Consider the following 26,661-nt stretch of genomic DNA (forward strand, 5'->3'; position numbering starts at 1 on the left):
CCCGGCACGCCCACCAGGGGGTGATGCTCTGCCCCTCCGGGGTATCGCTCTGTCGCGACCAGAGCCACTCTAGCGCCTGAGGCAGAGGCCACAGAGCCATCCCCAGCGCCCGGGCCATCTTTTGCTCCAGTGGAGCCTTGGCTACGGGAGGGGAAGAGAGAGACAGAGAGAAAGGAGAGGGGGAGGGGTGGAGAAGCAGATGGGCGCTTCTCCTGTGTGCCCTGGCCGGGAATCGAACCCGGGACTTCCGCACGCCAGGCCAACGCTCTACCGCTGAGCCAACCAGCCAGGGCCTGGACTCCACTTTTGAAGCCTTGGCAACTTGGAGTTGAAGAATAGGTTCCCCCGGGACTTTTCCTTTACTCTTTAGCATCTGAGCGTGACGATAATAATTTTGCAGAAGGCATCCTTGCCTCCTCAAATGAGAAAGCCAATCCACTTAGGAGCGGCTGGGATTTCCTCACAGTCCAGCCACAGGAACCGTTTAAAAGTCTCCATCCATCCATGGTAGCTCAGACTGGATTTCTTGGGTTCTGTCCTGTCTACTCACCTGAGAAAAAACCCCCCTTTTTTTTTTAATTTTTTTTTATTTTCTTAAAGATATTCCTGTCTAAACCTACTCTGACTCGGTTTTGCTTGGAGCGATTCCACAAAACCAGCCCAGCAAATTCACACTGTCGCTGAGGTCAGCAGCCATGCCCAGGTGAATAATGAGACATGTTTCCAAAACCCGGGCTTGTCGAGGGCTCTTTGTGGCTGGTTGGAAGCACTTTGCCTATAGTCTTTACTGTCTTCTTTTCAGAGGTGAGGATGCTGAGGCCCAGAAAGGTTAGGTAACCTGCCCAAGGTCACACAGCCAGAGATGCCCAACTGTGATGCGAGGCTGCCGTGTCTTGCCTTCCTCTCCTTTTTGAGTCCCCAAAAAAGGGCCACGAATAGACTCCTAGTCCCGCTGACAGACGGGCAGATGCTGTCTGGAGTAGTCCAGCCTTGGAGGACTTGTGGCATGATTTGCAACATTGGGTGTCCCCTGGGAGAAAATAAAAGTTCCAACTTGGAACATAAAATGAATAGGAGCCGAAGGGCCAGTGTGCGGGGGTGTCTCCTTGGCCTGACGTGGTGCCTGAGCAGCACCTGCAGGGGACGGGACAACTTTCTACTCCAGTCCACCTTGTCATCTCCATGAACTCAGAGTCCTGTGTCCTCAGGGTCCCCAGGTAAGGATTGCTGAGCACCTGTTGGGTCCCAAAAGGCAGAATGAGTGTGGTTATGGCTGTGACCATCTGCACAGTGCACAGGGCACGTGCTGCGGGCAGACACGTTGTCAGCACTTTACGGATATTAACTCCTCCAGCCCTCCGACTCGCCCTCTGAAGTAGGTACTATCGCGATGATGAGTCTCCGTTTACAGATGAGGAAACTGAGACAGAGAGTGATTCCAGGACTTGCCCTCGCTGGCCAAGTAACAGCCTAGGTTAGAGGAGACTGAAGTCAGGGGAGCCAGCTTCTCACAGGGCCGTCCTTCCGATCTTTCTGGATACAGAACAGTCACTGTGCTGGCTGGACATTAGATACCCCAAGTTAAGTGCCAACCATGCCGCCAACCCACTGGCTGGCCTTGGGGTCCGTCAGCCTCGGCGTCTGCACCCAGCAGGGAAGACGGGGCCCTCGAGCTCAGAGAGGAGGCGTCCGTGGGTGCCCACAGAGGGGGCCTCTCTCTCTTCCTTTGCAAGTCACCATCTCGCTGCAGCAACTCTGATGCAAGAATCCTGCCCCGGGCTATATGTCCCGGTGGCCACTTCCTGCAGGGACAGATGGCAGGCTGTTTCAGCACTGGGCTCCACTGGGGCCGCTTGTCTGAAGGACAGAGGGGCCCTCTGAAAGGCGGGCTGGAAATAGAAAAGAATCCTCGCCATTGAGGAGCGGCATGCTCGCTCGTGGGGGGGGGGGGTGTCGCCGCCGCCCTCCTGGTGGCCAAGGGCGTGTCCGCACCCTTCCACCATGCATCCGGCCTTGCAGCCCAGTGAGGGAGCATTGCGTCTCTGAGCTGGTAGCACAGCCCTTCTGGGCTCCTCAGTCACTCTTTCCACCGTGCTCTGGCCTGCTGTCCTCCCTTTCTCTTCTGTTGGACGAAGCTAGCCCTCTCCCCCGCAGACCTTCCGACAGCATCCCAGGGACGCACACGCCCACGTAGCCCGGTCACCCGGCTGACGCCACTGTCTTCAGATAGAAGACAAAAGACTAAAGTGTCCTCCTTCTCAGCGAGGCATCCCCCATGAGCCTTGCATCCACCACGGTCCTTTTACAGGGACACGTCCTTTGCTCCAGCCAGCCCCACCTCAGCGTTCGGTGTTTTGGAATAAGAGCATCCTGACAGGTCTTATTTTAAATGCAGGGTCTTGCTCCCTGGCCGGATAGCTCGGTTGATTCGAGCATCAGTCCTGAAGGGCAGAGGTTTCCGGTTCAATCCCTGGTCAGGGCACAGCCAGGAGCAGATCAATGTTCCTGTCTCCACCCCTCACCCCCCTTCAATACAATAAGCATTTTTTTTTTTTTTTTTTGTATTTTTCTGAAGCTAGAAACGGGGGAGACAGTCAGACAGACTCCCGCATGCGCCCGACCGGGATCCACCCGGCACGCCCACCAGGGGGCGATGCTCTGCCCCTCCGCTGCGACCAGAGCCACTCCAGCGCCTGGGGCAGAGGCCAAGGAGCCATCCCCAGCGCCTGGGCCATCTTTGCTCCAATGGAGCCTCGCTGCAGGAGGGGAGGAGAAAGACAGAGAGGAAGGACTGGGGGAGGGGTGGAGAAGCAGACGGGCACCTCTCCTGTGTGCCCTGGCCGGGAATCAAACCCGGGACTCCCGCATGCCAGGCCAACGCTCTACCACTGAGCCAACCAGCCAGGGCCACATTTTTTTTTTTTAATGTAGGGTCGTGCTTTCTCAGGGACACCTACGACTGGGAGGTGTGGCGATCCATGTTCTGAGACCGTGTGCTCTGCCCTCTGCCTGCCCCCTGGTCCTTCACAGCCTGACCAGCACGAAGGAAACAGCGTCCGACACCGATGTCTTGTCATTTCAGACACTGGAAACAATGGACACGGGGAAGCCGTTCCTTCACGCCTTCTTCATCGACCTGGAGGGCTGTATCAAAACCCTCAGATACTTCGCAGGATGGGCTGACAAAATCCAAGGCAAAACCATCCCCACAGGTGAGCCGGCCTGGGGCGCCCAGCCTCCGAGCAGGTGTTTTGGGGGGGGGGGGCTCGTCTCTTCCTTCCTCCTGGTTGCCCCGGCCCAGTGCCTCCAGCCGTTCCCCCCAAGTCCCCAACAAGAAACGGCCTGTGCCCATCCTTCCTCTAAACCAGGGGTCCCCAAACTACGGCCCGCGGGCCACATGCGGCCCCCTTAGGCCATTTATCTGGCCCCCGCTGCACTTCCGGAAGGGGCACCTCTTTCATTGGTGGTCAGTGAGAGGAGCATAGTTCCCATTGAAATATTGGTCAGTTTGTTGATTTAAATTTACTTGTTCTTTATTTTAAATATTGTATTTGTTCCCGTTTTGTTTTTTTACTTTAAAATAAGATATGTGCAGTGTGCATAGGGATTTGTTCATAGTTCTTTTTATAGTCCGGCCCTCCAATGGTCTGAGGGACAGTGAACTGGCCCCCTGTGTAAAAAGTTTGGGGACCCCTGCTCTAAACTGTTCTGCTTTTGAAATTGAGCCACTGACAAGACGTAAAGCTGACACTTTCGTGGGGCGTCTGGGTTCGTTTCTTGCCTTGTCACTACTTAAAATCCCGCCTCTCGATTAATGTGTCTTCCACTCTGTGTGTGTCCGTCTCCCCCCACCCCCCACCCCTGCGCAGATGACAACGTGGTGTGCTTCACCAGGCACGAGCCCATAGGTGTGTGCGGCGCCATAACTCCTGTAAGTAGACGCCGCCCCCCCCCCCCCACACACACACACACACTCCCTCTGGGCCCTTGGGACCGATTTCCAATTTCCTGTGTGTTTGGATTCGTTCTCACCCGCGTCCGTGGAGTATTTGCTCTGTGGTGTGGAGATGAATGCTTGAGGCTTGTCAAGACGGTTTAGCCCCTGCCCTGTCCTGCTCTCGAACGGCAGCCCCAGGAGGGCAGCAGAGGCACTACGATTCCAAACGGGGGGGGGGGGGGCTTGGCCTGGCCAGCACCCCCTCGGGCTGCGGTGTCCTACGTGGGCCTTGAAGGATAAGAAAGAACACACAACAGGACGAAGGGTTTTCCGAGGGAAGGGGTGGGCTGAACAAAGGTCTGGGAAGAGCCTGGGCTGCGTCAGCCACGAGGCAGCAGGCGGGACTGAAGCTCAGAGGGCGGAGAAGGTGACGGAGAGTGTGGGCCGTGGGACAGGTGGAGTGGGCCCAGCTTGCGGTGGGCTGTGGCTGCCGAGGGTCCAGGACTTAATCCACTGGGCAGTGAGCGTGCAGCCTGGCATGGTGCCGGGTCGCTCAGAGATAACATGACCACCTTGTTCTGGTACGAAGGGATCAGGTGAGGTAAGTTTTGTGGCATGCTTAAAACAGCGCCTGGCACACAGTGAGCGCCCCATGGGCGGTAGCTTTCACTGGGCTTATTACACAGTGATCTGGGTATCCTTGCCTCTCTCGTTGAAAAAGGACAAAGAGAAGCATTTCTCAAAATGAATTTTTACCAAGCCCCAGTTCGCTGGGGATCAGTATGTATTCTGTAAGCAGATAAAAAACCAACAACAACAACAGCCTCTCAGGGCGTCTGAGTCGAGGAGAGGCGGGTCTCACTCCTGCGGGACTTGTCAGGGCCTTTAACCTGCCGATGGCTTCGTGCACTTCAGAGGAGAGGAGGTAGCCCCCATACAGTGGCATCCTCTTCACGGCGGATAACTGTTAGCAGTCCCCAGAATGCATTTCGCAAGCACCAGGCTGGAAGGCAGTCGCGATTGTTGCCAACTCCTACGTTACCCCTTATACCCCAGATCTAGACCGTGCAATGCAAGCATCCTCCACGGAGGCATTTTTGGGGCATCTGGGACGGGGGAGCTGGGTGCCTCCAGGTCCCCCAAGTTCCCCTGTGCCCCGTTGCAGTGGAACTTCCCTCTGTTGATGCTTGTGTGGAAGTTGGCGCCTGCCCTGTGCTGTGGGAACACTATTGTCATGAAGCCGGCCGAGCAGACACCCCTCACCGCCCTCTACCTCGGCTCTCTGATCCAAGAGGTAAGGCGCCCGGAAGGAAAAATATTATGTGTTCCCAATAACACCCCCCACTCCCGGTAGGCAGGCCGCCATCGTGACATAAAGCCGCCTCGCAGAGCTGAGCCATGCGGGGCAGCCTGGCCCGCTCACAGCTGTGTCCCACGGGGCAGCCTCCCGGCCTTTCTCAGGTTTGAGGTCACTGAGCGAGAAGGAGCCCCAGGCCTCCCGCCGAGCCGCGTGAGGAGCCCTAACTCTCGTGAGGGGCTGCCTCAGGAGCCAACGTTTTCTGTGGAAATTTTGCAGGAGAGCCACTTGGGAGGTCCTTTGGGCCTTGCGTTTGTGGAGTAGGAAATGGTCTCCTGTTCCCCTTGGACGTATGATCGCGGCCGCTCTCCTGGAGTGGCCGTTACCCAGCTGGGCTCACCAGCCCTCTGCTCTTGGGCAGGTGATCATTCTGTCCCCTGGAAGCCACCCCTCGGGGGGGGGGGGGAGAAACAGCCCAAAGGGACACCTCCCTCCAGACACACTGGGCAACAGGGTGCCATCACTGTGTCCCCAGCTTCTCCGTCGCAAAGATGTAGAAGAAGGAAAGAGGGGTGGGAGAGAAGGCCTGTTCGTGTCACTTTTCCGCTGAGCTAATAGGATCGGGCCCACGGCCTTGACGACTGAGATGAAAAGTTGGTTGGGGCAGCTGGTAATTGACCAGAGGTGTCACTTTTCCTTTGAAAATGCCGTCGGACACAACTGAGTCCTAACTAGTGTGACTTAGCGTTTCTAAAATCCCAACTGTTAAGAAGAAAAGAAAACAAAACACAGTGTCTAGAAACTCTAAAGTCTCAGGCACCGTGTTCTAAAATCTCACCTTTCTAACATAATGAGTTTTAGGTCAGACTCCCCCACCACCACCACCACCACCGCCACCGGCCCACCTCGTTCAACTGTGTGTTCTTGGTTCATCAGGAGGCCTCGTGTGTGCAAAGCATGTGGCCTGAGTGTGAAAGAAAAGGCGCCCCCACCCCTGTAAGAAGGGGCCAGCTGTGGTGTGACCCACGTTCAGCAAGCGAGAAGGCTGAAGGGGTGACATTGTGTTGCCATTTGGAGCATGAACTTGGGGCAGATTTAAGGAATGAAAATGAACACTTGGAAGAGAAATTTTGCAGGGGCCTCTGACCCTTGGAGGTTGTGACCAAGGTGTCTGTGTCCCAACACACGGCCCAGATACACAAACACAGACACAGACACACACAGAGTGAATAGCACTCTGCTATGAATAGCCACTGCTTCTGCTCAGAGGCCTTCTTGGGGTGAGAAGTGCTTCCTGGAAGGAGGGATGTGCGCCTCACCCTGGCCCAGCCTGCACCCTAGTCCCCCGGCTGACTGGTTCCAGGGTGGATGGGTGACCCAGGCCCTTCTCAGTGGGAGCGCCCCTCTGCTTGGGGCCATCTCTTAGCCATGGCTCTCTCGGCCCAGGTGTGGGCCCCCTGGTGGACACAGGTCCCTCCTCTTACCTGAATGCCATCTTGCTCTCCCCCCAGGTGGGGTTCCCCCCAGGCGTGGTGAACATCGTGCCAGGGTTCGGGCCCACAGTGGGAGCCGCAATTTCCTCTCACCCCCAGATCAACAAGATCGCGTTCACCGGGTCCATCGAGGTAACCTTCTCACTGGCCGTCGCTGCGTGATTCGGGACCCGTGAGCTTTCCTTTCGGGAGGCTCGTAACCTGTGACTTATTTTCCTTCTGAATTGGACAGCGCTTTTCATCTACAGATGACTAAAAAAAGTCACCGGTTCCAGGGTCCAAACTAAATATTTACTAGAAACCAAGAAGCTTTGGAAGATAAGATAAAATAAAAACGCCAAACATCCTTGTGACAAACAATATCGTAACGAAAGTCGAGAGGTAAACAGCTAGTAGGGAGAGGGACAGCCATAATGTACTGTATTTTTTGCTCCATAAGACGCACTTTTTTTCCCCCAAAAATGGAGGGGGAAATGCCCGTGCGTATTATGGAGCAAAAAATATGGTATTTTTATTAAATATTTAACACACCATTTGGTTCAGAATATTTTTTTTCTTATTTTCCTCCTTGAAACCCTAGGTGTGTCTTATGGTCAGGTGTGTCTTATAGAGCAAAAAAATATGGTATGCAGCTCTCCAAGGGTTAATAGCTGTAATATGTAAAGCACTCCTAAAAAAAAAAAAAAAGAAAAGAAATAAAAAACACTAATTGAAGGGTGGCAAAGTAGGCAACTCAGAAAAGAGAGATACCGAAAGCTCCAGAAGCCCAACCTTGTTCCCTAGTAATCGGGGAAACGCGAATTCAAATGACAATTGGACTCTTCCATTTTTGTCTGTCCGTCTGTCAGATGAGGACAAAAACATCGCTCTAAGCGAGACTAGGGGAAGAACAGGCACCCTCTGTCCCTGTGGTGGAGGACGCTGTGGCCGTACCCACCACAAACTTGAAGGTGTAACGCTTTGACTTAGAGATTCCGCTTCAAAGCAGCGACATAGAGAAAATCATCTTATAAGGATTCATGTCTTCCAGTCTGTTTCTTCCGTGTGACGTGGATAGCCAGGGCAATGATCTGATCTATCCTTGGACCACACAAAAAAAGTGAACCAACCATAGGCAGAGTGTGTACAGTGTGATCCCATTAGTCCAGTTGTGTAGGGAAGAGAAGCCAAAATTGTCTGCAAAGGATTCCCCTGAAACTCTCAGCGTGACCACCTCTGGGTGGGGGTCAAGGGATCAAGGGAGATGAGAATGTTCCCCCTTTAATAGGTGTGGATCTGCATGTGCCATTAGTTTTAATGAGAAAGTACTTCCTCTGTGCTTAAGTAAATAAGTGAATGAATACCTCCCCTGCAATAAATAAATGTCCCTCAGCTGGGAGGCTGAGCGCCCCCTCCTGTGGCCAGCTGAACAGCACTGTCCCGCCCCAGGAAGGATGAGCATTGTTAGAGACCCATCGACTAGAATCTAGAATCGGGCTCCTGCATGGCGTTGAACCAGGTGACAGCCAGCAGGGCTCAGTGCGCTGAATGGGGCAGCAACCACTTTGTTCCTGGCGGCTCAGCCGGGGAGACGGAGGGGTAGAGAGGTGCTGGGCGGCTCCCGCCCTCCCCAGCTGTCCCCACGTCTTCCCAGTCTCTTTGCTGGACGGCAAAATCAGCCCCGCCTCTGTCCTTGCCTGTCTTCTCTGCAGAGAAGCCCTGACCCCTTCATACACCCCTAGGGCTGCTCATGGGTCCAGCTAGGTAGTGCCCTCACCCGGTGGTCAATGCTACGGACCAAGTGGCTTTCCCACCCTGGGTCCCCCTGCTGTGTCCCTCTGTGGGGTCTCCCTGCTGGGTCCAGCTGTAAAAGCCCCACCAAGGACTTCATGGCACCTGGCTTTACTTGTCATCCAAGGTAAGTCACCAAGGTGTCCCGGGCCAAAGCTGCCCCTCCAGCAGCACGTGCATTCAGGGACACGTGGGAGGTGGAGCGTCCCAGTTTGGGGAGTGGTCCTCTGGACCTCCCAGCACGCTCACCCCTCCACCCCCCGTGGAAGCCTTAGGATTGTTTCCCTAGAATTGACTCCTCATCCTGAAGGTCAGTTTCCCTAAGTCCCGAATTCTCAGAGGCTCCCTCCGATTATACCCAAGAACCCAACAGAAAGACCTCCCTCACTAGGGAGGGGCACAGGAGCTGCCCGTTGACCCCCTAAAGACGTTGCTCAGACTAGCTGGACAGGCCTGCTGCCACCAGGTGGCGTGGCCACCAGGACAGGGGAGTGGCCGGCTCTTCCACTAGCCAGCTGTGTGGCCGTGGGCAGGTTGCTAGCCCTCCCGAAGGGTTCCACTTCACCCCTTTAAGTGGAGCAGCTCCGACAGCGGGGTCCGGCCATGTCAAGGTTTCAGGGGGCTGGGAGCAGCCAAGGGTAGGGGGACAAACATCTGGGTCACATCTGGGCATGTCCAAGGTGTAATAATCTGGTCTGGTTTTTTATAACGAAGGTCGGGAAGATGGTTAAAGAAGCTGCTTCTCGGAGCAACCTGAAGAGGGTGACCCTGGAGCTTGGGGGGAAGAACCCCTGCATCGTGTGTGCCGATGCCGACTGTGAGTCTCTGCTGTGGGGTTCTGCTGGGCTCTCGGGGGGTTCAGAGGTCTCTCTCAGCTTCCTGGGCCACATCCGGAACCACCTGGGGCTCTGCTGGGCTCTCGGGGGGTTCAGAGGTCTCTCTCAGCTTCCTGGGCCACATCCGGAACCACCTGGGGCTCTGCTGGGCTCTCGGGGGGTTCAGAGGTCTCTCTTAGCTTCCTGGGCCACATCCGGAACCACCTGGGGCTCTGCTGGGCTCTCGGGGGGTTCAGAGGTCTCTCTCAGCTTCCTGGGCCACATCCGGAACCACCTGGGGCTCTGCTGGGCTCTCGGGGGGTTCAGAGGTCTCTCTCAGCTTCCTGGGCCACATCCGGAACCACCTGGGGCTCTGCTGGGCTCTCGGGGGGTTCAGAGGTCTCTCTCAGCTTCCTGGGCCACATCCGGAACCACCTGGGGCTCTGCTGGGCTCTCGGGGGGTTCAGAGGTCTCTCTCAGCTTCCTGGGCCACATCCGGAACCACCTGGGGCTCTGCTGGGCTCTCGGGGGGGTCAGAGGTCTCTCTCAGCTTCCTGGGCCACATCCAGAACCACCTGGGGCTCTGCTGGGCTCTCGGAGGATTCAGAGGTCTCTCTCAGCTTCCTGGGCCACATCCAGAACCACCTGGGGCTCTGCTAGGCTCTCGGGGGATTCAGAGGTCTCTCTCAGCTTCCTGGGCCATATCCGGAACCACCTGGGGCTCTGCTAGGCTCTCGGGGGATTCAGAGGTCTCTCTCAGCTTCCTGGGCCATATCCGGAACCACCTGGGGCTCTGCTGGGCTCTCCGGGGGTTCAGAGGTCTCTCTCAGCTTCCTGGGCCACATCCGGAACCACCTGGGGCTCTGCTGGGCTCTCCGGGGGTTCAGAGGTCTCTCTCAGCTTCCTGGGCCACATCCGGAACCACCTGGGGCTCTGCTGGGCTCTCGGGGGATTCAGAGGTCTCTCTCAGCTTCCTGGGCCACATCCGGAACCACCTGGGGCTCTGCTGGGCTCTCGGGGGATTCAGAGGTCTCTCTCAGCTTCCTGGGCCACATCCGGAACCACCTGGGGCTCTGCTGGGCTCTCGGGGGATTCAGAGGTCTCTCTCAGCTTCCTGGGCCACATCCGGAACCACCTGGGGCTCTGCTGGGCTTTCGGGGGGTTCAGAAGTCTCTCTCAGCTTCCTGGGCCACATCCGGAACCACCTGGGGCTCTGCTGGGCTCTCGGGGGGTTCAGAGGTCTCTCTCAGCTTCCTGGGCCACATCCGGAACCACCTGGGGCTCTGCTGGGCTCTCGGGGGGTTCAGAGGTCTCTCTCAGCTTCCTGGGCCACATCCGGAACCACCTGGGGCTCTGCTGGGCTCTCGGGGGGTTCAGAGGTCTCTCTCAGCTTCCTGGGCCACATCCGGAACCACCTGGGGCTCTGCTGGGCTCTCGGGGGGTTCAGAGGTCTCTCTCAGCTTCCTGGGCCACATCCGGAACCACCTGGGGCTCTGCTGGGCTTTCGGGGGGTTCAGAGGTCTCTCTCAGCTTCCTGGGCCACATCCGGAACCACCTGGGGCTCTGCTAGGCTCTCGGGGGATTCAGAGGTCTCTCTCAGCTTCCTGGGCCACATCCGGAACCACCTGGGGCTCTGCTGGGCTTTCGGGGGATTCAGAGGTCTCTCTCAGCTTCCTGGGCCACATCCAGAACCACCTGGGGCTCTGCTAGGCTCTCGGGGGATTCAGAGGTCTCTCTCAGCTTCCTGGGCCATATCCGGAACCACCTGGGGCTCTGCTAGGCTCTCGGGGGATTCAGAGGTCTCTCTCAGCTTCCTGGGCCATATCCGGAACCACCTGGGGCTCTGCTGGGCTCTCCGGGGGTTCAGAGGTCTCTCTCAGCTTCCTGGGCCACATCCGGAACCACCTGGGGCTCTGCTGGGCTCTCCGGGGGTTCAGAGGTCTCTCTCAGCTTCCTGGGCCACATCCGGAACCACCTGGGGCTCTGCTGGGCTCTCGGGGGGTTCAGAGGTCTCTCTCAGCTTCCTGGGCCACATCCGGAACCACCTGGGGCTCTGCTGGGCTCTCGGGGGATTCAGAGGTCTCTCTCAGCTTCCTGGGCCACATCCGGAACCACCTGGGGCTCTGCTGGGCTTTCGGGGGGTTCAGAGGTCTCTCTCAGCTTCCTGGGCCACATCCGGAACCACCTGGGGCTCTGCTGGGCTCTCGGGGGGTTCAGAGGTCTCTCTCAGCTTCCTGGGCCACATCCGGAACCACCTGGGGCTCTGCTGGGCTCTCGGGTGGGGGGGGGTTCAGAGGTCTCTCTCAGCTTCCTGGGCCACATCCAGAACCACCTGGGGCTCTGCTGGGCTTTCGGGGGGTTCAGAAGTCTCTCTCAGCTTCCTGGGCCACATCCGGAACCACCTGGGGCTCTGCTGGGCTCTCGGGGGGGTCAGAGGTCTCTCTCAGCTTCCTGGGCCACATCCAGAACCACCTGGAACACGCACACACGTTCACGCGTGCACACACTCCATGGGGACGCTTTTGGACCTTGGGCAGATGAGTCACCAGCTTTATGGCAGACAGAGACCTCCCCTGGAGGGAGGTGTGTCTTAGATCTTTCTCCAGGGCCCTTCAAGATTAAGCTTTCCTCCCCTTCCCCGCAGAGCAGGGCGGGCGGGAGCCATCAGGACAAGGTCAGTTTCTTCTCGAGGCCCCTGAGCGGGAAGGGAGGGAACAGGGCAGGTATGTCCCTCTCACGGGAGTTAAATGACATTCTACCCGCCAAGCCAGTATTCCTTGTAGGGATTTCAGGCTCTCCGAAGACTTGAGATGTTTTTTTCCTTCCTTGTCTCAGGCCTGACAAATCAGGGGAGGACGGTGGTGGCTGACCCTTAAAAAAAATACCCCCCTGGTCTGGGTGTTGTCTGCCTCTTCTCGTTCTGCCCTGGCAAACCCACTCTGCCCAGCAGCTTAGTGGCAATTTATGTCTTGCAAAGCGTAGCCTCCCCTCGCCTGCATCATCGCTGACAGAAATTTCTTGCCTGAAGAACAGAACCTTCCACTCCCCACTCAGATAAGGTCGGACTTGCAAATATCCCTGAGAGAAAAATGACCCTGGCGCTATTTCTCTCTAAGGTGTGAATGACTGATACCACTTCCTCTCCTTGAAACTGACTTTCGGTGGTGGAGAAAACTGAGCAAATGGGCTGCTTATTCATTATTTTATTATTATTATTATTATTATTATTATTATTATTTTATTATTGCCTGAGTTGGTACTCCCTGTGGAGGCACCATTTAGAGCGTAATGGTCCCTGGAGCCGCATGGGTGTCGCCCCAGTGTGACCCACATTCGGAGTTCCCAACGCCAGTCCTAAGGAGCCAGGACTCCTTCCTGTTTTGCCAAGTGTCACCGTATCTAGGCACCCCATCAGCACCTGAGCTCGTTTTCTTAGTTTAACAACAGCCAGGACACAAGGCTCCTTCTGCTTGAGGGTTGGTTGGACAAGGGAGGGTCGTAAACACCCTCCATGGCCCTCTCCCATTTGTGTGGGCAGTGCCAGTCCACCAAATTAAACCCTGATGTAACTGGCATCTCAGGCATGATATCAACATGCTGCCCCCACCCCTGCAGCCACAACCCCGCTCCCCTCGGGAAATGAATGATTTTGGAGGAAGGGCATTTTTAAGTTGACATGACGGGCAGGGGTGTGGGGTGGGGTGGGGTGCGGGGCGGGGCAAGCAGCTGATGATGCTCGCCTGCTCCCGCCACGACTCAAACAGAAGCCAGTTAGCCACGGTCTGGTTCTCAGAGTCAAGGGCGGCGTTTCTCAGAGTTACCCCCAGAGCAAGGCTGGCTGTCGGTGGGTAGGTCATTTGCCCGTGCCTGGAGGTCCTTGGTTTTGATCTTTGCAGAGGAAAGCTGAAGTGGGGTGGTTGGGAGGGCGCTGAAAACTCCGTGGAGCACTGAACGTAGACGGCGCCCACTGACCATTCGTACCTGTATGGAGGTCACCAAAGATCTCACTTACTAAAAGCACCTTCTCTCCCCCCCCCCCCAGTTTCAGTACCTGGTTTTAATTCAGCATCAGCTGTGCAATCCAGATTCAGACCTTGTCAGACAAAATCAGTGGTTTCCCTCTTTTTATGAGAGAGAGAGAGAGAGAGAGAGAGAGAGAGAGGAAGGGAGAGAGATGAGAAGCATCAACTTGTAGTTGCGGTTCCTTAGTTGTTCATTAATTGCTTTCTCATATGTGCCTTGACCAGGGGGCTATAGCAGAGCGAGTGACCTCTTGCTCAAGCCAGTGACCTTGGGCTTCAAGCCAGCAACCATGCGGTCATGTCTATGACGCCACACTCAAACCAGCGATCCTGTGCTCAAGCTGGTGAGCCTGCGCTCAATCTGGGTGAGCCCACACTCAAGCCAGCGACCTCGGGGTTTCGAACCTGGGTCCTCTGCATCCCAGTTAGACGCTCTATCCACTGTGCCACCATCAGTGAGGCAGCTTTTCCCTCTCCCTTTTTTTTTTTTTTAACTCTTATAACTCCTACGTGGTGTCATAGTAACTTAACAAGACACCTCTGTTGCACAAGGTGGGAAATATAGTCTCCTTTAAAAGTTCTTGCCAGTTGACCTACATCTATCTATACTTAGCAGAGGTCCTTCTAAAAGGACACTAGTCCTCCAAAAAAGGGAGTGGGTCACCTGGGCAAGTGAGATGACAACTTTTGTTTGTGCGTTCACAGAGTCAAGACACTGAGAAGTCCTGTAGACGGGACCTCAAACTCAGCGGAGCCAGGAGTCCTTTTCCTCCGTTCCTCTGTGTTAGGGGAAAATGCCGAGAACAGAATTAATTTCTGAAGTCCCAGAGCCTGTTTTCCCTTGTGTGGGCAATTAGAGTTGCAGCTGTGGCCAGTCCTTCCCTAACGACTTAATCGCTTCCTCTGGCCCCCGCCCCCTCCCCCCTCTCCCTCCCTCCCTCCCTCCAGTGGACTTGGCAGTGGAGTGTGCCCACCAGGGAGTGTTCTTCAACCAGGGCCAATGCTGCACAGCCGCCTCCAGGGTGTTCGTGGAAGAGCAAGTCTACAACGAGTTTGTCAGGAGGAGCGTGGAGTGCGCCAACAAACGGCCCTTCGGAGACCCCTTTGACGTCAGGACAGAGCAGGGGCCCCAGGTAACCTCCTGATGCGTGGCGCGTGTCTGGGAACTGAACCGGGCAGCCCCCCGGAGCCTGGCTGGGGCCGCTCTGGTGCTCTGTGCTTCCAGGGTCCTTCCCAAAGCCGGGGGGGGGGACATGTCGCCCCCCCCCCAATGCCAAGCTTTTGTTTATACCACGGACCAACAGTACGATTCCATCGGCTCTCAGTGGGGTTTTGAAACAGGGCCGGACACACACACAGAGTCTTGCTTTTTTCAGCAAAAAAGAATGCCAGGCTCAGGACCTCGCCAGGAGAGGGGTGTTCCCAGCTCCGAAGGCCACGTGCCCGCCCCCGCCAGCCAGCGGACTGCCTCTGCTCTGAGCCACCAGCGTGCTCAGGAGGGAGCCGTAGGCAGAGGCTGGCTGGTCTCCCTGCAAGGAGAGTTTGTAACCATGGCCGAAAGGCCACAGCGCCCAGGCAGGGGCAGTGCCCGGAGCTGGTGGCCTCAGCTCAGAGGCCCTCATGCCCGTGTGCGTTACAGGACAAGGCGGCCATCAGAAACCACGCGACCCCAGGGCAGAGAGCTCGGTGGGCAGGGCGGGGGAGTGTGGGCTTGGTTCGAGAAGCCAGCAACAGGATGAGGATGATGGTAGCCACAGGGTTTTGTAACCACTTTCCAAGGGCACATCCTGTATCGGTTTCTTCCTAATTACGCAGTCCAGTAGCCCGTGGATGAGTATTTGAAAGGGGGCAGCCTGCCCACCCTGGGCATTCCTGACATAGAGCTCGGTGGCAGCCCGCTTTGCCGGTAGCCAAAATCCAGCCCCGGCCCACAGAGTTTCAAAATCACATGTCAGGACTCATCCACACGCCTCTGACCCACCACATGGGAGAACCGCGTGTTGACACGGGAAGCCGTGGGTCTGGGCCAGGTCCAGCTTGGGCTCTGTGACCTTACGACTGTCACAGGCTCCCTTCAAACCTCAGTTTCCTCGACGTGGAAAATGGGGGTAATCCACGACGCCTTTGAAAAATCTCAAGGCACTGAATGAGGTTTTTTTTGTTTGTTTATTTTTGTTTTGTATTTTTCTGAAGCTGGAAACGGGGAGAGACAGTCAGACAGACTCCCGCATGCGCCCGACCGGGATCCACCCGGCACGCCCACCAGGGGCGACGCTCTGCCCACCAGGGGGCGATGCTCTGCCCCTCTGGGGCGTCGCTATGTTGCGACCAGAGCCACTCTAGCGCCTGAGGCAGAGGCCACAGAGCCATCCCCAGCGCCCGGGCCATCTTTGCTCCAATGGAGTCTTAGCTGCAGGAGGGGAAGAGAGAGACAGAGAGGAAGGAGAGGGGGAGGGTGGAGAAGCAAATGGGCGCTTCTCCTGTGTGCCCTGGCCAGGAATCGAACCTGGGACTTCTGCACGCCAGGCCGACGCTCTACCACTGAGCCAACCGGCCAGGGTGAATGAGTTTTTATTTATGTATTTATCTTTAAAGCAGGAAGCATTCGATGACAGGCTCCCTGATCCAGGGAGGACTGGGCCATTTCGATCAGGTCTTGCTTTACCCGTTGGGGGTGCTCTGGCTGGGGACAGGAGGAGGCAGGGCCCCCCCGTGAAAGAGGCACGTTCTGGCCATGGGGCCCACCACCCCTTCCGTGGCTCTGATGTCATAGGACCCCGGTGGACAGAAGGCTCTCAGCTCGTGGCCAACACTCCCCGACCTGTCAGTGACACCACACCCGTCAGGCGGCCTTGGTTGGGTTTCAGCTCAGAATACAAACAGCGCCACAGAGTCATCGACACATCCGCTGGGCTTTTAAAGCGAATCCAGGGCCCCTGGGGAAACTCCGTGAGCTGACCCAGTACGCTAGGAAAGTTCCTGCCCCTCATTCTGCATCCATCTGGCTCCAAGGCCCCGTCTGGGCTCGACTTCTGAAGCAGCTGTGGAAACCTCTTCCAAGGGGGGCTGCTCCAAGCAGCCCGGGCACTGATGCCCTCAGAGGCTTTTGATGCCTCTGCTGCCAAAAGCCCCTTTCCAAAGCTCGCTGAGGCCGTCCGATCTCCGCGTATTATTTCAGGATGCCGTTGGATACTTTTTTCCCCCTTCTCCCAAAGTGCTTTTTCATCTACGGTAATGAGATTTTTTTTCTTCTTCTTCTTCTTCTTTTTAAACTCTGGGAAGACTTACAGCTGTCTAAACAGTTCGGTCTGTCTCATGCCTATAAAACTGCTTGCTGACCTAGATCCATGCTCATGGCAGGCAAACCGCTCCCGGGAACGCTGCAGAAATCACTCCAGTGTATTTGGCAACTGAGCAACAAGGTGGCACGCGTAAACATCACGCAGGCCACCTGGTGGGACCGATCTGGCGTCCTTCCTCCCAACCCCCTGGGCGAGGGGGGCAAGTGCAGCCCTCTGCGGGTCCTTCGGGGCGTGTGTCTCTGGCTCTGTGCCCCTGTGCCGGCTGTGGCTTCACTTCCGCAGGCTCTCCCCCTCCTGCCCTGCACGGCACTAGCCAACGTCTCTGGTGGAGGATCATTAGATTTAAACGTGTTCACATGACCCCACCGGGGAAAGTGGAGGCCCCCACCGGGGAAAGTGGAGTCTGGATGTGTAGGGTTTCCGTAAGGACCTCGTAGGGCCTGCAAGACAGCCGGGCATGGGGCCTGGTCATCCGTGGCCAGCAGCCACCCAAAACCTGTAGTTGGATGATGCACGGAAAACCCCCGTGGCCTCCCTGAAGGAGGTGAGAGTCACGCCTGCCACTTTTCACCCCAAACTTGGTTGGCCCAGATAGAAGGTGAGATATCACTATGGCAGTTGGAATGACAGTATGGAATTACTTTTTAAGTAGAAGGACATCCACTTGGGTCCAAACTCAACACACCTGTGAAGGTCACTCCTCATGCTGGTTCTTACCCTGCTCTCCCGTGTCCTCCCTTTCCCGTGTGTCCAGTACAATCACATGTGCACGTGTGTCCTGATGCTGGTTCTTACCCTGCTTTCCCGTGTCCTCCCTTTCCCGTGTGTCCAGTACAATCACATGTGAACATGTGTCCTGATGCTGGTTCTTACCCTGCTCTCCCGTGTCCTCCCTCCTCCGTGTGTCCAGTACAATCACACGTGAACGTGTGTCCTGATGCCCCAGTTTCTACCCAGAACATGACTGTGCTATCTGAACTGTTCTGCACCTCCATTTTTGTCCCCTCACAAGAAACTTGAAGAGCATTCTTCACAAGTCCATGGGAACCTACCTTCTCCTTCCTCACGTGCATAGAGAACGCTGCCTTGTGAATCCACCAGAACCCCAGTGACATGTTCAAATGAACCCGTGGGTGTCTGCACTCACATACAATGCCACCGAGTCTGTCCTTGCACATATGTCCCAGGGGATCCACGGGACAAGTCCCCCGAGTGGGAAACTTGTTGCTGAGTGAAATCCCATGTGTCCGCGTCGGCAAGCATTGTCAAATTACTGTCCAAGAGGAGGAATCAACTTACGCACCTACCACCCTTGGAGGAGCTTGTCTGTTTCTCCCGGCTTACAAACAGCCTGTGTCTTTTTGCCCATCTGACAGGGAAAAACGGTGTCTCGCTTGGCTTTTGCCTACATGGTCCCTCTTGTCATGAGTAAGGCAGAGCATCTTATCATATGTTCCAAAGCCATCTGTAGCTCCTTTTCGTTCCGCTGTGCACACAGTTTGCCTGTGTTGCTATGGTATTGCTCACCATTGTTCTCATCACCTCTAAGAACTCTTTACGTGCTAGAGTGAGTGGCTGTTTCTTTTTTTTTTCTTTTTTTTTTTTTTTTCATTTTTCTGAAGCTGGAAACGGGGAGAGACTGTCAGACAGACTCCCGTATGCGCCTGACCGGGATCCACCCGGCACGCCCACCATGGGGCGATGCTCTGCCCATCCTGGGCGTCGCCATATTGCGACCAGAGCCACTCTAGCGCCTGGGGCAGAGGCCACAGAGCCATCCCCAGCGCCCGGGCCATCTTTGCTCCAATGGAGCCTTGGCTGCGGGAGGGGAAGAGAGAGACAGAGAGGAAAGTGCGGCGGAGGGGTGGAGAAGCAAATGGGCGCTTCTCCTGTGTGCCCTGGCCGGGAATCGAACCCGGGTCCTCCGCACGCTAGGCCGACGCTCTACCGCTGAGCCAACCGGCCAGGGTGAGTGGCTGTTTCTATGATCTGACTGGTCAGTTGTTTTCCCATTATCTTCGGCTCTTTGATTTTGCTTATGATGTTGTTGCTTGGTTTTTCTTTTTTTCTTTTTCTTTTTTTTTCATACACAAATTTACCAGTGTCATTTTGTAGGCTTCTGGATTCTGAGTTGTAGCACGGCCTTCTGAGTTCACGGAGGCCTCCTCCCACGTAAGAGAATTTGAAAACGTCTATACTTTCATTCTTCGTGAAGGGTTAAGTCTTTGGGAATTTATTTCGGTAGAAGGTGTGAGGTACGGATCCCACTTGGGGATTGAACACGTGGCCCCCACTTCATGAAAAGACTGGTCCTAGGGCATGTGTGATTTAGGCCTGTCCCTTCTACTAAAGGCAACCTGTTCCTTGGTGACACACCATCGCCTGCCTATTTATTTATTTAGTTAGTTATTTTACTTAAAGTTGTTTAAATGAAACCAGATTTTCTATCTAAAAATCTCAGCTATAGCAAACCTATCCAAGCTGTCTCTCTCCCCCGTCGAGGAGAGAAGAGGGCATGAGTGGCAAGGTCACGGGCAGGCCCAGGTTTCCCACAGATTCAGGAAAAAGGACCAGAAGTGAGACAGCCTCCCAAAGGTTGGGTACAAGCTGGGTGTTAGCCTGTAGGTACAGGGGACAGCCTGGCCCGGGGGTACCCCCTAGATAAGGTGCCAGACGGTAGACCCTTTCTTTTTGGCAGAGACAGAGAGAGGGACAGATAGGGACAGACAGACAGGAAGGGAGAGAGATGAGAAGCATCAATTCTTCGTTGCGGCTCCTTAGTTGTTCATTGACTGATTTCTCAGATGTGCCTTGACCACGGGGGCTACAGCAGACCGAGTGACCCCTTGCTCAAGCCAGTGACATTGGGCTCAAGCTGGTGAGCCTTGCTTAAACCAGATGAGCCTGCGCTCAAGCTGGCGACCTCGGGGTCTCGAACCTGGGTCCTCCATATCCCAGTCCAACGCTCTATCCACTGCACCACCGGCTGGTCAGGCGGTAGACCCTTTCTGATGGGCTGGCTCCCCACCAACCAAGAAGCAGCCCATCCACCCCACCTTGAGCCCCATCCATTCTGTTTCCAGGAATGCTGAGTGAGGGGGGGCCCAGCTTTCCTTCCTGATTCTCCTCTGTGCCACAGACGGGGAATTCCAGTACCAGCTACCCTGATCCACGGTGCCTTGTGAGTCGGGCACGGCCTGGCCAGATTAAACACGTGGCACCCAGTTGGGTTTGAAATTCAACGAAATAGTGAATACATTTTTTAGCATAGGTGTATCTCCCAAAGACTGTTTGGGAGATGCTTCCACCAGATAAATCATTCCTTGTCTTTTCCAGAGACTCACATGTAACTGGGCATCCTGTGGTTTTATTTGCTGAATCTGGAGCCCTAGCAGGCTATGACCACTTAAGAGAACAAATAATCAGACTGTCTCAGGTCTTATTTCACCCATGGATCTGCTTCACCGCATGGAGGGTCCGACGTATGAATAAACCCCACACCTGGCGAGGACGAGTTGAGCCTCCCCGCCCAGCCCTCTCCTGCTCCAGAGAGCCTAGATTTCTTTTTTTTTATTTTCTTTTTTTTTTTTTTTTTGTATTTTTCTGAAGCTGGAAACGGGGAGAGACAGTCAGACAGACTCCCGCATGCGCCCGATCGGGATCCACCCGGCACGCCCACCAGAGGCGACGCTCTGCCCACCAGGGGGCGATGCTCTGCCCCTCCGGGGCATCGCTCTGCCGCGACCAGAGCCACTCTAGCGCCTGGGGCAGAGGCCAAGGAGCCATCCCCAGCACCCGGGTCATCTTTGCTCCAATGGAGCCTTGGCTGCGGGAGGGGAAGAGAGAGACAGAGAGGAAGGAGAGGGGGAGGGGTGGAGAAGCAGATGGGCGCTTCTCCTATGTGCCCTGGCCGGGAATCGAACCCGGGTCCCCCGCACGCCAGGCCGACGCTCTACCACTGAGCCAACCGGCCAGGTCCAGAGCCTAGATTTCTATATCCGGGAACAGCTGCATCCGAGGCACGTTTGTTCCATGAGTTACGATTTGTCAGGAACGTGGAAGGGTGAGACAGCGGAAGCCGACCCTGCTGACGGTCGGCGGAGGTGTCAGGCGGCAGCTGCTGCGCAGATGATGGAAGCTTTTCTCTCCGTCATGTTTTGTAGATCGACCAAAACCAGTTCGACAAAATCCTCGACCTGATCGAGAGCGGGAAGAAGGAGGGAGCCAAGCTGGAGTGTGGGGGCTCGGCCATGGAAGACAGGGGCCTCTTCATCAAACCCACCGTCTTCTCGGAGGTGACGGACAGCATGCGGATTGCCAAGGAGGAGGTACTGAGGGGCTGCAGGAAAAGCTGTGCCCACAGAGCCCGGTTCTGAGTTGGGGGTCAGGGGGGACTAGCCCTCACTCGGGGGGTCTTCTCTCGGGCTCAGTGATCCCAGATGCCTTTGTGAAGGGGGCGGCTTTCCATCTGTGGTATCCTTTTCCCTCTCTGTTGGGGTCCTTAGAGAAGCTGTCTTATCATCATCCCCACCCCCCACCCCTGCCTCTGGAAATCCTTAGCCCTGCACACAGTGCACAGAGTACGTCCTAACCCTCCTTTCTGCTCATCTCTCCTCATCTCTAGAGAACGTCAGTCCCTCTTCTGTCTTCTAACTCATCTGGGATGGAGAGGCCCTTCTTGCCCCCTGTGGGTTTCCCCAGGATTTAGGGCCCAAAGCTAAGTTCAGTCTCCCAGACTGAACGTAACAACGTGTTCATCACCAAAAAAAGTGTCACGGATTGAAGTCTCTGAAATTTTCCATCACGGGTATCCTTGGAAATGGTGAAAATGAAGGAGACCCCATAAGAGTCTTACCTCTAATTTTGTCTTTTCATGTCCGCTATGAAAACTAGACGGAAGCCGGTTCCCGCCCGGGTCTCTAGTGATTGGACCCTGGGATGTGACCTTTGGGGACACCTGAAAGGCTGATCATGGCCAAGGGCTTCCTGGGCAGGCATGTCATAGATTTGCTTCCTGAGATTTTTATGGGTAACAAACACTACCAAAGTGGCGGAAGACCCGGCTCTCAAAACCTCCCCACTATAAGAGCTCCTTGGGACCCTGGGGAGGTTTTCAGGGGGTCATGCTGAATATTGAATCAATGGCAAGCTCCTTTCCACATTACCTTCACATGTCCAGCCTTTAGCTCTTTCTATTCCTTTGCTTTGCTGTGCGGTCAACGCTCTCCCTTGAGAGTTTTACGGAAACACAGCAAGACGTCTTGGTTTGTAGAAAACACAGCTCCCAGAGGTCAGGGCACAACGTCTCTCGACTGCGCCTGGAAACACCTTTCGAGACAACTTCCCAAAGGAAAATGTCCAAGGTTTTGTCCTTTGGGCATCCCAGTTCACAGGGGCCCCTCCAAAATTTGAGGGCTGGGGCTTGTTGGAGGCCCCCATGACGAGAGCTCTGAAACCCAACAGAGACTTCGGGTTCTGATCTCTTGTTTGTTTCATTTGAACCCTTCCCTTCCAATTTTAACTACCGCGTAGCTAAAAAGCATGTCCTTGGACATGCTTTCTTGTCCGCTCATGGTTTGGTTTTTTCATGCCCATGAATACGTAGGGTATAAAGAAAGTCACACAGCCTGACCAGGTGGTGGCGCAATGGATAGAGCGTCGGACTGGGAAGTGGAGGACCCAGGTTCGAGACCCCGAGGTCGCCAGCTTGAGCATGGGCTCATCTGGTTTGAGCAAGGCTCACCAGCTTGGACCCAAGGTCGCTGGCTCAAGCAAGGGGTTACTGGTCTGCTGAAGGCCTACGATCAAGGCACATGTGAGAGAGCAATCAATGAACAACTAAGGTGTCACAACGAAAAACTAATGATTGATGCTTCTCATCTCTTTGTTTCTGTCTGTCTGTCCCTGTCTATCCCTCTCTCTGACTCTCTCTCTGTCTCTGAAAAGAAAAGAAAAGAAAAGAAAAGAAAAGAAAAGAAAAGAAAAGAAAAGTAAGGCACACAACAAGGAAATACCTGTTCAGGGTACACGTGTGTTTATGGCAACATGCCTCTCACTGCCATCCTTGCAATTAATCACAGATTTTTGGGCCGGTGCAGCCAATACTGAAGTTCAAAACCATCGATGAAGTGATCAAAAGAGCCAACAGCTTGGAATACGGGCTCACGGCAGCAGTGTTCACGAAGAACCTGGACAAAGCTCTGAAGCTGGCGTCTGCGCTAGAGTCGGGCACTGTCTGGTGAGTGGCGGGGGGCGTGGCGTCTGCGCTAGAGTCGGGCACTGTCTGGTGAGTGGCGGGGGGCGTGGCGTTTGCGTTAGAGTCCGGCACTGTCTGGTGAGTGGTGGGGGGCGTGGCGTCTGCATTGGAGTCTGGCATTGTCTGGTGAGTGGTGGGGGCCGTGACGTCTGCGTTGGAGTCGGGCACTGTCTGGTGAGTGGTGGGGGGCGTGACGTCTGCGTTGGAGTCTGGCACTGTCTGGTGAGTGGTGGGGGGCGTGACGTCTGCGTTGGAGTCGGGCACTGTCTGGTGAGTGGTGGGGGGCGTGACGTCTGCGTTGGAGTCGGGCACTGTCTGGTGAGTGGTGGGGGGCGTGGCGCCTGCGTTAGAGTCGGGCACTGTCTGGTGAGTGGCGGGGGGCGTGGCATCTGCATTGGAGTCTGGCACTGTCTGGTGTGTGGCAGGGGGCGTGGCGTCTGCATTGGAGTCTGGCACTGTCTGGTGTGTGGCAGGGGGCGTGGCATCTGCGTTAGAGTCCGGCACTGTCTGGTGAGTGGCGGGGGGCGTGGCATCTGCATTGGAGTCCGGCACTGTCTGGTGAGTGGCGGGGGGCGTGGCGTCTGCATTGGAGTCCGGCACTGTCTGGTGAGTGGCGGGGGGAGGGGGGGGGCGTGGCGTCTGCATTGGAGTCTGGCACTGTCTGGTGAGTGGTGGGGGGCCTGGCGTCTGCGTTAGAGTCCTGCACTGTCTGGTGAGTGGCGGGGGGCGTGGCATCTGCATTGGAGTCTGGCACTGTCTGGTGAGTGGTGGGGGGCGTGGCGTCTGCGTTAGAGTCCGGCACTGTCTGGTGAGTGGCGGGGGGCGTGGCGTCTGCGTTGGAGTCTGGCACTGTCTGGTGAGTGGTGGGGGGCGTGGCGTCTGCGTTAGAGTCCTGCACTGTCTGGTGAGTGGCGGGGGGCGTGGCGCCGTCCTGGGTGGCCGGCGGGCTTGCTAGCTTCCCGACTCCTCTCAACAGCGAGCTCTGTGCCGTTGTTTACTAGGGGCCTTTGCTCTGCTGGGGGTCCTCACAACCACCACGGGAGACAGGGACTGTCATTGTCTTCCTCTCATCCACACGGGGACGCAGACACAGAGAGATGGAGTGACCTGCCCCGGGGTCACGCGGCGAGCAAGCACATAGTAGAGTGGAGCTCAGAGCCCGTCATCCGAGCTCTGGTACCTGTGACCTTGACCACTGTGTGCTCTACCCCTTGGACTTCACTCCCTCTGGCTTTTTTCTTTTTTTTTTTTTACTCTGAGTCTATTAGCAGCTCGTGCTTCTGTGCAGAGTATGCATGAAAATCCCTGTTTCTCCAATAATTTCCACAGATTTCCTTCTCCTTGTTGTAAAGAGAGTATTAGATGCTTAAAGATGGATGGGTCCCCGGCTGGTTGGCTCAGTGGTAGAGTGTTAGCCCAGTGTGTGGATGTCCAAGGTTCGATTCCCAGTCAGGGCACACAGGAGAAGCAATCATTGGCTTCTCCACCCCTCCCCTACACCTTCTCTCTTTCTCTCCTCCACGCCCCCCCCCCCCATAGCCATGGCTCAATTGATTTGAGCACATCAGCCCCTGGTGCTGAGCATGGCTCCATGGAGCCTCCGCCTCAGGTGCTAAAAATAGCTCAGTTGTGAGCATGGCCCCAGATGGGCAGAGCATCAGCCCCAGATGGAGGTTGCTGGGTGGATCCTGGTCTGGGCACATGCGAGAGTCTGTCTATCTCCCCTCCTTTCATTTGGATAAAGAAGAAAAAGGGGGGGAGGGAAAGGGATGGACTGGGGCTCAGAAAGATTGAATCCTAAGCCCTGAATCCTACAGCTAAGAAGCAGGAGAACTTTGAGATCAGGTCCACCCATTTCCAAGTTAATCCTCTCTTCTCCTCTACACCATCCTCCTTTCCTTTCCTGTGCCCTGGTCACTCCCTTCCTGTAGCATGGAAAGCTTCATCCCTGAGACTATCCCCATCTCCATTTCTGCCGGGAAGACTGAGAAGCAGGAGCAGAAAGCACACCGTGGCCGTTATGAAAACTCTGGCACGCAGTCATTCTTCTGACAGCTCAGTGCATGGAGCACCTCCCGGCCAGGCTGCCCGGGATCAAGGTGGGTTCCTCCCAGGTAACCCTGAGCATCTTCTCGTTCTCTCTCTAGGATCAACTGCTACAATGCCATCTATGCCCAGGCTCCGTTCGGTGGCTTCAAAATGTCAGGAAACGGCAGAGAACTGTAAGTGGTTCTGTCCTGTCCCTCCACGCCCGCTCCATCTGTCTCTGTGTGTTGGTCTGGGTCAGCCCTGTCACGAAGGCCGGTGCTCCTCTCCCTCCGGGGCTGGTCTGGATCCCTCCCCTCCCCCTCCTCCCCTTCCCCGTCTTCGTCCTCACGCTGTGCTCCCTCAGGCCCCAGGACCAACTTCTGGCCTCCGCTGATGTGTCCCCAAAATGCCTATCACAAGAGGGGACATTCAGTAGATACTCACAGATGCCGACACGGGCAAAACTGGAAAGTGCACTTTTTGTGAGACGCGGGATGGAACCGCTCACACTAACCCCTGGTTCTCAGCGAGGAAGACAGGCTCTCTCCCTGGCTGGGCTCCGGCCCTGTCGGTCACCAGAAGAGGACTCCGGCTCCCTCTTGATGCCTCCTCAGGGGGCCCACGTGGCATCTCCTGCTGAGACTCCGTGGTTCCATCAGACCCGCCGTGTACACTTTCCCTCTTCCTTTTTGCATTGCCCTTTGGGTACATGTGATCACTGGTCTCCTCTGGCCAGCCAGTCCGGTTGTGACAGCTGGGGACCCAGAACCCACCCAGTGCCAGAGGCCTGGCACAGCCCTCCCACAGCCAGAACTTCGGTCCCCGGAGCAGGTGTCTGGATGTCGAAGCTGCAGGAAGGCGGTGCGAGTCCCACTGTGTGCTGACTCACACTGACTATCGCTTCCTGTCCTCACCTGTGTCACCTCCGTCTCCCTTCCTGCCCCCCCACCCCGACAGTCCTTCCAAATTCTCAGCCTCCCCCGCCTGGCCAGCTGGGTATTCGCAGAACACGGTCCACCTGTCTCCCTGCCAAGGAGTCGCACTTGGGACTTTTTTCGAATGTTTTTTGTTTTGTTTTGTTTTGACCCTTGGCCTATATTTTCCCCGAGGTTTTAGATAAAGTCCTTGCGTGTATTTCCCGAGGGGCCTGGAAAACTGACTTGAAACCTGATTTCCATTGCTCCCGGTCCCTAATGCATGTCTTCAGTGTTGCAATGAGTTCCGCTTTTTCCTGCTGGAACCGGGTGCGGGGGATTCCACGGTTTTCCCCACGACCGGCCGCCGGGGCAGAGCTGGCCAGCGGCCGTCCACCCACGGGCTCCTGGGGACCTGCTCCCGCGCGGGCGGGTCTGGGGAAGAGGCCTGGGACTGCTCGACCTCCAGGGGGTTTTTTCTTAGCTCTCTGTCTGGCTTTGCAATAAAAGTAGGACGGTACCAAAAATACACATAGAGTAGAGACAGGTGGAAAGTCAAGGTCTCTCTCCCCCATCCTCAGTCCTACTTGGTAGAGGTAACCACTGACCAGTTCTTTTTTTTTTTTTTTTAAAGCCTATTGTATTTTTTTTATTTTTTTATTCATTTTTAAAGAGGAGAGAGAGAGGGAGAGAGAGAGACAGAGAGAGAGAAGGGGGAGGAGCTGGAAGCATCAACTCCCATATGTGCCTTGACCAGGCAAGCCCAGGGTTTCAAACCGGCGACCTCAGCATTTCCAGGTTGACGCTTTATCCACTGTGCCACCACA

The 26,661-nt window shown here is 55.8% G+C and overlaps 1 protein-coding gene across 1 annotated transcript in view; it reads left to right on the forward strand.

Annotated features, from left to right (window-relative positions):
* ALDH1A3 (aldehyde dehydrogenase 1 family member A3) overlaps positions 1-26,661 on the forward strand; it is a 40,196-nt gene that overhangs the window by 11,387 nt on the left and 2,148 nt on the right. The window contains exons 4-12 of the mRNA XM_066354883.1: positions 3,083-3,212; positions 3,870-3,931; positions 5,103-5,231; positions 6,746-6,859; positions 9,212-9,314; positions 14,283-14,467; positions 20,800-20,964; positions 22,717-22,874; positions 25,040-25,114. Of these exons, the coding sequence (XP_066210980.1) occupies positions 3,083-3,212; positions 3,870-3,931; positions 5,103-5,231; positions 6,746-6,859; positions 9,212-9,314; positions 14,283-14,467; positions 20,800-20,964; positions 22,717-22,874; positions 25,040-25,114 (1,121 nt within the window). The remainder of the gene's footprint in view (positions 1-3,082; positions 3,213-3,869; positions 3,932-5,102; positions 5,232-6,745; positions 6,860-9,211; positions 9,315-14,282; positions 14,468-20,799; positions 20,965-22,716; positions 22,875-25,039; positions 25,115-26,661) is intronic.

Source organism: Saccopteryx leptura, chromosome 13 (assembly GCF_036850995.1).
Source record: "Saccopteryx leptura isolate mSacLep1 chromosome 13, mSacLep1_pri_phased_curated, whole genome shotgun sequence".
Taxonomy (NCBI): domain Eukaryota; kingdom Metazoa; phylum Chordata; class Mammalia; order Chiroptera; family Emballonuridae; genus Saccopteryx; species Saccopteryx leptura.